Source organism: Melanostigma gelatinosum (genome assembly GCF_949748355.1).
Source record: "Melanostigma gelatinosum genome assembly, chromosome: 13".
NCBI classification, from domain to species: domain Eukaryota; kingdom Metazoa; phylum Chordata; class Actinopteri; order Perciformes; family Zoarcidae; genus Melanostigma; species Melanostigma gelatinosum.
The window spans coordinates 16,838,116-16,851,559 of record NC_136646.1 but is presented as its reverse complement, the minus strand read 5'-3'; the positions used below and the strand labels follow the sequence as shown (position 1 = coordinate 16,851,559).

The 13,444-nt window shown below is 44.3% G+C and overlaps 1 protein-coding gene across 2 annotated transcripts in view; it reads right to left on the bottom strand.

Moving 5' to 3' along the window:
* coro7 (coronin 7) overlaps positions 1-13,444 on the bottom strand; it is a 94,197-nt gene that overhangs the window by 74,711 nt on the left and 6,042 nt on the right. For both annotated transcript variants that reach the window (XM_079281654.1, XM_079281655.1), the window contains exon 7: positions 11,185-11,235. In XM_079281654.1, the coding sequence (XP_079137780.1) occupies positions 11,185-11,235 (51 nt within the window). The remainder of the gene's footprint in view (positions 1-11,184; positions 11,236-13,444) is intronic.

Here is a 13,444-nt window from a genome sequence, read left to right as displayed (position 1 = left end):
GCCTACTGGCAGGGGCCTCTATCTGGGAAAACTAGCAGAGGTCATAGAGGCTGGTCTTGGATCAGAGCGTCATACAGAGCTGGTTGGTTCCTGGAACTAACGTGGTTAACGGGACCACTGAATTAGCCTGAATGTACCGTTTCGGTCCAAAAGAAGCACAAGAGAGCCAGGAGAGATTTTCAAGTGCATGTTTGGTGATCTCTGGAGTTTTTCGATGGTTATGTTGGTTGAGGTTCAAGCGATGAATATTCTAGAGATGCACTTAGTGGTCGAAGTCCTTTGAATCCCAAACAGAGATCCGTAGGACAGGAAAAAGAGCTATGTGACAAGAGGATGAGGAGAACGATGCTGCCGAGAATCTGCACGCCAGACCTGCTCCGTAGAGACAAAGAGAGGATTCTCTGGGACGGTTCTGAAGAGCAGGAGCACACAACACACAGCTAATCATGCCCAGACTGTCGGAGACACCACGAAGCCTCTCAATCCCCGCGGCCTGGCCCGGCACTCCGGTGCCTGTTGTCATTTACGGCTCTTTCATAGCTGCGACGGATGCAGTCGGCTGACTTTGCTCCCTCCCTTGAAACCACTTCACAGAGGGCTTCACGTCTTCAAAGTACCCCCGCGCATTTGTAGAGCAGCATGAATCGTGCACAACGGGCATTCGCTCCGGAGGCACATGTGTTCCGTGTAATTTGTGTATAATCACGGAGCCCTTTACCCTGTGTAAATACTGGAGGCCATTCTTTTTGTTTTACAATCTTCCCTTAATCTACTATTTGTGTGCTGTAATCAAAGTGCGATATTGGAACTTTCCTGCACTTCAAGGCCTTGAGGAATCATTCATATCAAAGCAGAACTCTGCAACGAATGGAAGAAAAACAAGTTTAATGTGATTATAATTACAGCAGCAGGTGTTGGCCTAAAGTGCGGGATCAAGTGCGTAGCATGCTAACCAATGCCGAGGCTTATATACGGTATTTTAAACACCATGTAGGATTGCAGTGTGGACCCCTGGTATTCTCTATGTGCAGCAGCAGAGCACGGGGCAGCTGACTGACAAGCTTGATTGATCACCTCATCTTCACTGTGCCAACAAAGCGGCTCGATCTCCGGCAGAGAAGGCCGCCCGGCGCTGACTTTACCCAAACACTCCCAGCTTCACTCAGGGAGAACTATTTAGCTCTCGCATGAAACCGCAGACTGCAGCACAAACCTGTTGTCTTAAGAAGCTCAATTCGTAAAAGATGACCCGAGTTGGCTTTTTTTGTTGGAAAAGGATGTGGCATTCACAAAGACATGTGTGAGCCAGCTTTTAGGGCCCCTATGCTCACAGAAACAGTGAACACAGAGGGGGAAACATTCAGCACCGATGCAGGTACGCAGCTGTGGCTCAGGGGGTAGAGCGGGTCATCGACGGCACTGAACGGTTCAAGACACTCCCCTTTAAAAAACACACACACACTGTGTTTACTTCGGTTCATAAAAGGTTGAGTCACATGCAAGTAAATTAACACTGATCACAACTGAATGAGGAGTCTATTTGATCAACTTCGGTCGATTCATTGAGATTATGTAATATGGAAAAAATAGTCAAGATGCATCCCGTGTTCTGGAACCAAATCTGCAATAACATCTACTTCATGACTAAAAATGCCAATTTTCAACTAATACAGTATGAAATACTTCACAGAATTCATTACACCGGGCAAAAAATGTTTCAAATGGGATTCACGTCAGATATCTGTCCACATTGCACTCAAAACAGCCCGGATAGCTTTGTTCACGCCACCTGGCACTGCACACCAGTTCATCACTTTTGGGAAGAAATAACTGAGTCACCGTCTGTCTTCCTGGGCTGCCTCGTCCCTTTATCCCCTTCACTGTGCTTACTAGGAGACATCTCAACAATCCATCTGAGTAAAACAAACCGCAAATTACTCCTTGTGGCCCTAACGATCGCCAAGAAAACGATCCTCATGAACTGGAAATCAAGGAATAACACACACATCGCACACTGGAGAAACTTAATGACAGAATATATTTCAATGGAAAATCTAACCTCATCCATCACATACAATACAACAGAACACCATTCCACCTGGTCATCCCTTACTATGTTTCTGCAAATGTGACACCACCCATTCTATTAATATTGAAATATGTATAGTATATATACCGGTGTATATATATATATTTTTTTTGTGTATTTTTTCACGATTGTTTTCTGTTGTTTTTCTTGCCGGACAACCAATTGAAACCCACGTACATGCATACATGAACATCCATATGCACACATACTTACCTGTTTTTCATTTTTTCATTATGTTTTTTGGTTTGGTTTTTTTAATTATTATTATTTTATATATATATATATATATATATATTTTTTTTTTTCCTCCATCTCGAAAGGCTCAAGGACATTCTCACACACACATACTACTGTATGATATTTGCTGGCTTTTATCCCACTGTTCTTGTCAACCTCTTGTTGTTATGTCTATGTATTTTCTCGTGTCCTTCAATAAAAAAATTTAAAAATAAAAAATGCATCCCGTGTTGAATTGTGCTTAAGTGTTTAATATGATAATCATATCAACAATGCTTACATTCACCAATGATTTATGGCGACACTTTGGTAAAATACCACTTTGCTGTTTTTGAGCTTGATCTGTTCTGTTATTTTGGCAATTATCTGTAATTAGTCTTATTTTTTTGCAATATAATGAGTTTGACATTACCTCCAACGTAGGGTAAAGAATTGGATTAAAATTTTGAAAGCTGTTTCGAATAATTACAGAAGAATGCTGAAATAACAGAAACTCCTACAAATACGATCAACTGTAGACCAAAACAAATACCAGGTTACATAAACCCAATAAAGTGATTCACAGTAATAAATGTCGGACATCATTTTTCAACCTGGGCATGCCTCGACGATATGCCTTACAACTTGGCTGTGTCTCTTAGAAAACAAAAACTTCAGTGGGAGCATGGTCCCCACTTAGCTATCTCACTGAGAAAAGCACAACATGAAATCGTCAGGCTGTCCGTCTAAAAACTCTCACCTCTCGTTGTGCAGCAGCCCTGTCTGACCTCTTAGCGAACCACCGGTACGATTCAGCCAGCACATGGAGGATGATGGAAATAGCACCGGCGTTTAGGTCGAGCTAAGGTCAGCTAGCCTATAGCCTCGGATCGAGCACACGCTGCACTTTATCTCCCTCGGGGGCTCTCTGAGGATGGTCTCAGCTGGGTCTTGTTCTCACTCTGTGCCTTTTGGGGCCTACTGTACGTGGATTTATATCTGACTGTCTGACAGGTTCTGATTCAAAGTAAAGATCTGTGCTGCCCGATGGAGGCCTGATGCACACATTCCCCCTCGAGCTGTATACCCTCACAGGACAAACATATGCCTTCAGCTACTTGCATGCCATCAAACCACACACTTAAACAAACCACAGTAAAATGATCACTTGCAAAACAACACAGGATAGACTAAATTAACAACAAGCCAATTCACACCTCATTTGCTGTTCTGAACACCCGACTTCTCGCTGCTCTTGTAACACTTAGGAGCGGCAGGCTTAAGCCAAGTTTAAAACAAAGACAGAGCAACAATTTGCGTGTTTAAAATAAAAAGGATGATGTGAACAGAGCAGAGGGCGATTAAAGCCACATTGAAGATCCTTAAAAGTGAAGCTCGAACTGAGGTGAAGTCACATGGGAGCTGTGAGATGCTGAAATTGTGCCGATGTCAATGTTGTGATTCATTTCTTATATGAAATAAAAAGGTGGGTTTTTTCTCCAATTTGAAAAGGATGACCAAAACTTTCCAAAACAAGTGACTCATGTGAACTGATCTCACCAAGTAATCATGATTATTTCATCAGGAATCTTTCTTCTCCCAGCTGTGGCTGACGGCTAAAGGAGACACTGATCACTAAAGGACTCTTCACTCTCAGGATGCCGCAAAAGCAGCTAATCGGCATAAATTTTCTGGCTCCAGGTGTCACCCACATGTGTGTGTGGGTGACACCTGGCGCATAGGGCAGTGTAGCCGAGTCCCAGAGCAGCCAGCACACTAATGAGGCCCCCCGCTCCCAAACAACACACACACGTGAGCAAAGAGCTCCGTCGCTGCCAGCTGGCACCCACTCTCACCCCTTTTTCCTCCAAAGAAATTCTTCAGCGCTACCCCCGGAGTGCACACAGCCACAAAAAAAACAAGCCTGTTGATTTGCTAAAGCAGCTAAAAACCCCATTCAAACTTCAAAACCCATTCACGTCTCTTTCGACTGTGCACTTCTTGACCCCTTCGGCTTCTTTTCCAGCAACCAGACCGACCAACATTCATTAACTCATCCCTCTGTTTATACCCACAAGACGTAATTCAAACATGACATCAAAAACCAAACCCGACGCAAGATTATCTCTCAGTTTACAATGAAAATAAGCACATACGGGAGTCAAGCCATGGAAACTGAGCATTGACGTATCAATCGTATTTGAGACGGACTCCATCCACCGCGCGAATGGAATATCCAGATTTTGTGCCACTGTTTTTGCCCAGCTGTCCGGGACAGCTAAAGTCCTGCTCCCTCATTCGGAAAGACTGCTCTCAGCTCTGCCAGAAGCATTGGAACTGTACTGAACACTGGCAGAGGGGCAGCCAGTATCACAGGGAACTGAAATATGGTGCGAGAAGAGAAGAAAGACAGAAGAAAAGGAGGGGGAGGGGGAGGTCCCAACATCTGGGCTGAGTTAACCACTGGCTATTACCAAGTCCTGAACCCAGTGTCAGATGGAGAAAGATACAGGCACAATGCACCATGCAGAGGGACTTTTGGGAAAGAGACAAACCCTACGAGTGAGACAATGGGGGGAGAAAAGACTCGGATAAAAAGAAATGAACTCCTACTGCTATTTTACGTCATGATTTTTGCATTTTCATGCAGCATAACGGAGGCTAAGATGTCAAGCCAAGCTCTGACTAATAAGAGGTGACATAAAACTACATTGATATGAGCAACGAGAAGGTGAAAGGTCAAAGGGATTACAACAGTTAGGTGGGGGTCAACCTGCTAATTGGCAGCTTGACCTTTGCACAATTAAAGGCGTATTTATCGCCAGGTGTAATCGTGTGTCTATTATTAACAAGACCTGAGATTCCTACAAACAGGGGACAGTGTGAGTGCATCGTGGTGTTGCTATTAAGAGATCACTGTCAAAAAATGTGTTGTAAATAATATTTTTTTTAAATGGTGCGCTTCCTGCCGTCACACATTCACCGGGGAGGTGAAATGTTTTGAGGAGAATGCCGCTGTGTGTGTACAGAAGAATATTTCTGCTGTGTCATGTTTAAAGTTGGAATGAGAAATTGATGTCAAACGCATATTACTCAGCCACACTACACGAGCAGAAAGAGAGACTGGCCATTAAATCACAGGTTATCACGGAGGCTCTCCTTCCAGCCAACAAGCATGATGGGATGTATACATGAATAGTTTCTTAAACACAGAAGCATTTTTGGCTCGGTTTAAGGTGGAATTATGCAGCTTGTGCCGTTGGAATGTGGAGCTCAGCATCGAGTAAGGGCCCCCCCCCCCCCCCCCGCCGCCTCTTCACAGAAGTTATATTTCACATTTCATGATGTTGACTATCGCTATGTTGTTAGTGTTAGTACTAAACATTTGCCAAACTCTAAACAAGTTTCCTTCTGCGGGAAATGTCAAAATCTCATTCTCTGGCAAGCGTTGACATTATGTGAGAAAGAATTTGTTGGTACAATAGAATACTGAACGTTTTTTGTGGACTCGGGGTGGAATTTCCACATCTGTATCAACATATTTTAAATAACTAAAACGTTTTATACGATACTCTTTTCAACCCTGAAGGATGAACGAGTCTTTGAGCTTATCCTCCTCGACCGGCGGCTCAAAACCAACGGACCGCTTATTGTTCAACTAATCTGTGCATTGTTAGTTCAACTAAAGTCAATTACTCTATGAAATGTTGATTAACCAATTAGTCTCCAGTGAATTACTGGCTTACAGTAAACAATGAATTAGTTAGCAATCCATACAGATTAGAGCCCAACAATGAAAATATAAAAATCAGAACAATATTTTTGTCTGATATTTTCTTGAACATAACCAAATCATTTTATCACGGACTTTTAAAAATAATTGGGTATTTAATGCAGTAGTTTTGATGCAGAATATTATTAAATGTTAAATATTAAATACAGCTCCTTTAAAAATGAAAACATCTTAAATTAGGCTATTTTTCTGTCAAATATACATCAAATGCAGCCTTAAAACATATGGCTCATAAAAAACCCAATATTTAAGTATCTGTGATCATCAAATATCAGCCAATAAAATCTGCTCGATGCGGCTTTAGTACAGATGTCACAGCTGACGTCTATTGGACAGCAGCACCTGTCGAGTAGAAGAAAACATACTACAAGCAGTTCAGTTCAGCGTATTCCTCCATTTCTTGTAGATACACAAGCGAACACAGAAGAAGAGGAAATACAATAAAAGCAGTCGATTAAAGAGGCAAACACACTGAAATGAAGTTCTTTTACTTCACATCATCTCCCTGCATGCTTCTCTTTTCCAAGCATAAGACTTCAAAGACACATGGATAACACAGATGTATAAACAAAGTTCATTTTCCCAGTAATGGGAAATATAGAGACACACACACAGTGAGTGCAGCCTGTGTAATTTATGGCAGGACATGAAAGATGGTATGAATGGCTGCTCTCAGCCACCTCTAGCAGTGAAACCGCTGTGCTTTTCCTTGGCCCAGCCCAACGAGCCCAAACCAGCCCCTGCTCCTCTCTAATTTCACCCGAAGCAGCAGAAGCTCGAGCTGAAAAAGAGGAATCTGGCCCCCGAGTCCAGCAAACTATTCCCTTTTTCCCCGTCTCCCTCCTCTTCCAGAGACCGCAGATCGACGGCTCTGCGGCCAGCACCGGCCCGAAACTATGAGGGGTATTTTCAGCCCTGTAATTTGAAGCACACATGGTATACACAAGACAGACACACACACACACACACTCGCATATAGAACCCCGCACTCGGCAAATACGCGGCCGTTGGGGATAGATCAAAAGATACAATAACACAGGAGAAAGGGGGAGACACGCAAACGCCCAATGAGGCGCGTGTCCACGAAACAGCGAGTCCCATGAGGACCAGGTCTTTCTTCTCCCTGTGTGCTGGGCCTGAGCGCAGCACAGGAAAGCAGGGCGGAGGCCTCTAACTACATGGAGACGGCGAAGAAACTCATCTGAAAACAAGAGGCCTGTGTAGGGAGTTATGGGCAGAACAGCACAAAAACAGCTTACATATGTTTATCTTTGGTGCTCGATGATTCTATGCCTGCTTTGTGTGTGATTTATATCAATATATATATAAATATATAAATATATATATTTTAATGGGCAGACTGGGAAATAAACAAACAAAACTTGAATCTGAAATTCAATCTCCTCTTCAGTGGTGGGACAGGATGCCACATGTACGGGACACACACACTCTTTCTGTGCAAACTATCTAAATACAACCGCCAGCAGGCTCTCGCGCACACATGCATACATACACACTTGCACTGATTACAGATGCAGCATACACTGCTCCTCCTGTCCAAGAACTTAATTACCCGGCACCGTCTTATTTCCCATAAATACGGCGAGGGCAAGGCTGTAATTAGGGCCTATATTTACCCCACCTGGCTAGGGGAGAAGCCGGTTCAGTGCTGGCCACAGGGATGAGCCAGCCCCACTCGACTGCACTGCCACGGGTGGAACCAGGACAACAGGGGACGCACATGAGCTGTGTCCCTATGTTTACCAATGACTGATAGAGGTGAGGTGTCCCGAGTAGCCCTTTGGACTACCGGTATATATAAACAAACTCTTGCCACCTCCAAAAAGCGATAACTACTACGCTTCACTTTAACTGCAGCTGTTGTGAGATATCCTTCTCCAGAAATCCTGTAGAAGAGAAGACTTGTGGCTCTTCTTGACGAGGACAGCTGACTGGCTCTCATGTAAAAGAGGCCAAACAGAACTCTAAGTGCGGTTACGAATCCAAATAGCTTGGACACTTATCCGCCCCGTTGTGATTACTTTGTGGCCATGTTGGCTTTTCCCTGCCATCACATCTACAACAACAAACACAGCAAAACGCAAAAGTGGAGAAAATGGCAGCGCTTCACTGTGGCCTCGAATCAGGAACAAACCAAGGAATCTCCAGCGTAACCGCTGAGACGATGTGAAATGATTGCGTTTCATGGTGTTGAACGTTGCTTTGCTGGTCCTCGTCTGTGCATCCAAATGACTGGCCTCATCGTGTTTTAATGCGTTGAGGATTCATCGCCCTAAGCACCCTTTAGACCTAAAACAAGGGAAGAGCAACCCTCTGATCTGGGTCCTATGGGTCCTAACTCTTCTCTGGTTTGAGGTGGTGAAGCCATGTGTGGGGGTGCTGACTCAGGTGTTCTCCCTCCTTGGTCTTCCTCTCCGTGGCGGTGAGACCAGGAGGATTAATGAGCGGGTGGGAATGAAGGAGAGAAAGAGAGCAGAGAGACCAGCAGACGTGGATCAATGGTCTCTCTGTGTCCTGGTGGGACAGCGGTCCACAGCAACCCGTTTTTACACCGCAGATCACTCATCAATTGGCAATGTTGTTGTTAGTTTTACCACTTGTTTTGTTGTGGGCTCTGCCTTAAGACCCAGTTTGAAAATGACAGAAGGAGAAGAAGGACAGAGACAAAAGAGATTGTACAAAAAGGAGAGCTGGCTCAAAAACTAAACGAAACAAAAAGGAAAAGCAACTTCATTCGGCCCGTCTGTCATTGAGGTTACACACTCAATAAAAAAAATACACACAGATCTCTCAGCAACCCCCAGGTGTACTGCTGAATGATGAAAAGTGGTGATGACAGAGTGGTTTCCTCATGACCTACCTCTGTTAATTTAATAAAGTCAGTATATTGTTGTTGGGGGAGTGATGAGGAAAAGAATGCAGCACAGACTCAAAAGGTTTACAAAACCGTTCTTTGTGGAATCACGGGACAGTTCACGGCATGCAGTGGTGGAAGAACTGAAAGTAGCAGTACAATAATGTAAAAGAATACTCTGTTGCAAGTAAAAGTCTGGCATCAACCTCTCATTGTTATGTTGTATTATTTGAAAAGTCTAAGAAGTAACTGTAGACACCAGTGGAATGTAGTTTAGTACAATATTAGTACAATATTTGAAGTGTAGTGAAGTGGTAGTCTAAATAAAAGTAGCGCAGAACTGAAAATACTCAAGTAAAGTAAAATATCTTAATATTGTACTGTGAGCAGAGTACAGGCAGTCCAGGAGTTGTGGAACTTAAAACACATTGCCGGGTTTAAATCTGGACTTTGTCGCATGTTTTTCCTCTTTCAGTCTGTTGCTCACCACCGACAGCGATCGAATGAAGTCAGAAATACTGTCGAATTGGCTGGAATGTCCCAGCAGCTCATCCCCACCACCAGTAACCACTGGGCTCCAACTGGAGAGGCTAAACTAATGAGACCCTCAGGCTGCAAAAAAAAAAAAAAAAAGGGATTTACATCAAAACTTCAGTGCAATTGTATTTGTTACACGGAGTGACCGAGGACAGCATTTATCCAGGCGATGTGGAGCGCTGCTGAAGAGCTCGATGTCCGCGTTGCACGTCTGGTGAGAAAGAGGCAGAGCCTTTGCAATGCCGTGTTAAAAACAGGATTCCACTGACGCACCCGATGTCAACATCCAGGTTCAAACGCTGCAGAGGAGCCCGCCGACTCTGCTCATGTTACTCAGAACAAACAGACAGCGAATGCATTGTACTCGCACTCTGTACAGTGTAGACGTACAGTTCTGAGGACGCCACGAAGAAGAAGAAGAAGAAGAAAAAACACACACTGCCGTCTCCCACCCTGTCAAGAGTCAATGACATCACATACCTCTGAAAACAGTACGTCTTTCATGGAGGTGTCAAAGTTTCAAAAACACATTCCAGACAACACATAGTGGGAGCACACACACACACACACACACACACACACACACACACACACAAAATCAAATGCAGAGACAAGGATAAATCCTCCTCCTGACTTCCACACACGCTGATGGGCCTTCCAGGTAATTCTGTGGTCTAAAATGTAATCTGCTGGCGGCATGTAGTGTTTTTGCAGGATTCCTCATATTTACGGATGAGAGAGCCCTCGGCCTAAAGGCAGAGCGAGCATCTCAGTCATCAAAACACCCTGGGAGGTCCACCACTGAAAGCTGTGAGAATATTTGCTCGACATTGACCGGCCTCTCGCAGCACTCGTCCACCCTCCCCTCACATCTTCATCTCCCCTCCACACACAAACACTCCACCGGTCCACTTCCTCATTGCTGCTGCTGGTGGTGGTGGTGTTGGAGTCCTATTGGCTCAGGCCTGGTTGTCGCTGGGGAGAGATTTCCAATGAGGACAGGACAGAGCGGTGAGAGTGGAGATGTTCATGGTCAGTTAGTGAGGGATGGGCACCCGTGGGAAGAGGAGAGCAGCGACTGTGGCGTGTGAAGCACATCCATAAATCAATAGTAGAGGGATCACAGAGAGTGACTGGTGGTGAGCTGGGTTACCGTCAACATGTTTGTCACTCGCAGTAAATGGCAGTGGAGCTACGGGGACTATTTTTCCCCACTGTTTTCCTTGCATTAAAAGTTCTGTCCGTACTGAATAAAAGGTTTCCTAAGCTGGATGCAGAGAATGAAATGAGCACCTACCACCTGCCAAAAACAGGGTAAATATTGTCTTTGGCAGGTACAAATTTCAAGAAACTTGCCACCAAGGTTGATAGGTTTTCCTTACATTAAGAAATATTATTATTAAAAAGCTATTCCTACATTTTAAATACACATGGACTGAGGTTACGCGATATATATCCTTATTTCTACTGTCTGGTACCAACACCTCAGTAGTTACAATTCTAAAGCGTTTGAAATAGATTTCAGAAGTGGCAGACCAAAAGATTAAAGTAGAAATGTTCAGTGACCGGCCACAGTGGCAGGTGAGGATAATACTAATAATTTCAGACCCTGGCTGGATAGCAGCATCTGATTTCCCTGTTTTGGCAGTACGAGGGCCTTATTAGGGGACTTACCTGAACAGGTGTCAGCTGGGCTCTGGGGTCAAACACTCGCAGCATCTTGTCCTAGACAGGTGACACAAAACACAACATTCTTAAAACACACATTTACACCAGACAGTTGAATCAACACCTCTCCAGTTTCAAAAGCTAAACATTACAACCTTCATGAGGGAAGGATTTATTGCAGGACGTTTGTATTTAACTGCATTCGTTTTAGCGAGGCGTACCTGATAAACTGACTAATTAATTGTAGAATTAAAGAGGTTGTGCAAAGTCAAGATTTAAAGTTCTCACAACGAAAGGGGAAAGGCATTAAATGCTCCTCAGTTAGCTGTATTTATCTTTCTAACGAAGCTTAAATGGAAAACTGAAATATGAAAGCCACATATTAAAACCATCAATAAAAGAGAGCCTCCACGTCAGTATAATTAAGTTAAAGAAGAACACGAGCGCTCTGAAGTTTGGCCATTTATCAGCGCGATACGACTGATTCATCGCTGGCAAACGCAACCCAGTGAACTCTCCAAAGTCTTGACCCCGGTCAGACCCAAACGCGCATTTGGCATCAATCACGGCAGCCAATCAGAGCGCCTCCTGCATGGACGAGGAGGAAATGGGGCCTAATGGGACCAGGCTGTGGCCAGGACATGCGTGTCTGCAGCCGTGTCACTCAATACCGCTGTGTGATCACAGCAGACATGCGGGGCTGATGGCAGGTAATAAGCATAAAGGACTTAGACTAAACCAAGCACAGACCCAACTCACATACACACGTCAGAGCCAATCAGGAGGCTGACAATGACACAGTCAAGCACGTACACACACACACACACACATTTTATACCATCAGTCTGTATCCATATGATCAGTGTGAGCTTCGGCTGCTCTTCGTCCTGCTCTTTACAGCGATCCAGGAGGGGATTTATTTGCGGTTTATTCGCTTTAATAGCAAACAGGGGGATTCTTAATGTGCTTTTTGTTTTTTCTCTTTGTTTGTGTAGCTGCCCACCCACGAATGTGATGCCCCAAGGCGACGTCTTGAGGCCTCTGTGACCTGAGGTCGAAGCTCAAGGCTCAGGGACCGGTGCCAGAACAACACACACACTTTCAAACCACACGACCCATGGATAAGAGCACACCTGTTGCACAAAAAAATACCAAAATCTGGCTAAAACTATCTCTGACCTGTCGGCTTTCTCTGAGCGCACGAGCACAGGACGCTCACAAGTTGTGGTGAAAGTTGGTTGATAAACTTGACCAATCATTTTGGTAGAACTAGGACTGCAACTCACAAGTATTTTCATCATCAACAAATCTGCTGTTTATTTCCTCGATCAATCAATGAATTGTTTCGTCAATACAAAGTCAGAAAATAGTGAAAAATGACCGTTAAAACTGCCCACGTTGACTCAAATGTCTTATTGTAGAAGCAACAATTAAAAACCCAACTCAAATATAGTTAGTTTACGATCATGTATTTCAAAGAAAAGCATCAAACCCTCACATTTTTGGTAAAACCAAAGTCCATAGCCATCATTTCAGTACCCTGACCTTGCAAAAATCCTTACTACTCTCACCCGTAACAACCAAAAACACACACACATCTACTGTACATATCGTATGTACATATACAAACATACATTTGCCATATTAACATCACTCACTGGCATATCAACCCAAGTGTTGTTGTGCAAACAACAACATGAGGGGGGAAACTATCTGGCTGTGCAAACACACAAATGACAGGCTACACACACACACACAGATGAGAGGCTACACACACACACACACACACACACACACACACACCACCTCAACTCATAAATGCACAGATGGAGGGCCAGCTCAGCGGTGTGTGCATTGGTCTGTGTGTCTGGTGCTGAGACAGCAGCTGTTTAATCAAAGTGACGAAGCCTCATTCTCAAGCTGCTGTTAATGAGTTTTCTTCTGCACACAACTTTCACATTTATGCAAACACACACTCACACTCACTCACACACACACACACACACACAGAGACACACTGGGAATCTTCACCCAGGGGTGCTCTCTCTCTCTCGTCACTCGTCAAACACACCGCGATGCCAGCCCCCCCCGTCCAGTCCAGTCCCGGTCTCCCACAGTTACCGGTGCCGGAGCCCGTTGTGATTGGCAGTGCGAGACTGCAGGAGTTCAGCTAGAACGTGACATTTTTAATTCAAGGTGGACCATAAATCCAGCGACGCCTCGCTTCTACACAGCGCATCAAGAAACACTAATATGTAAATCTAAC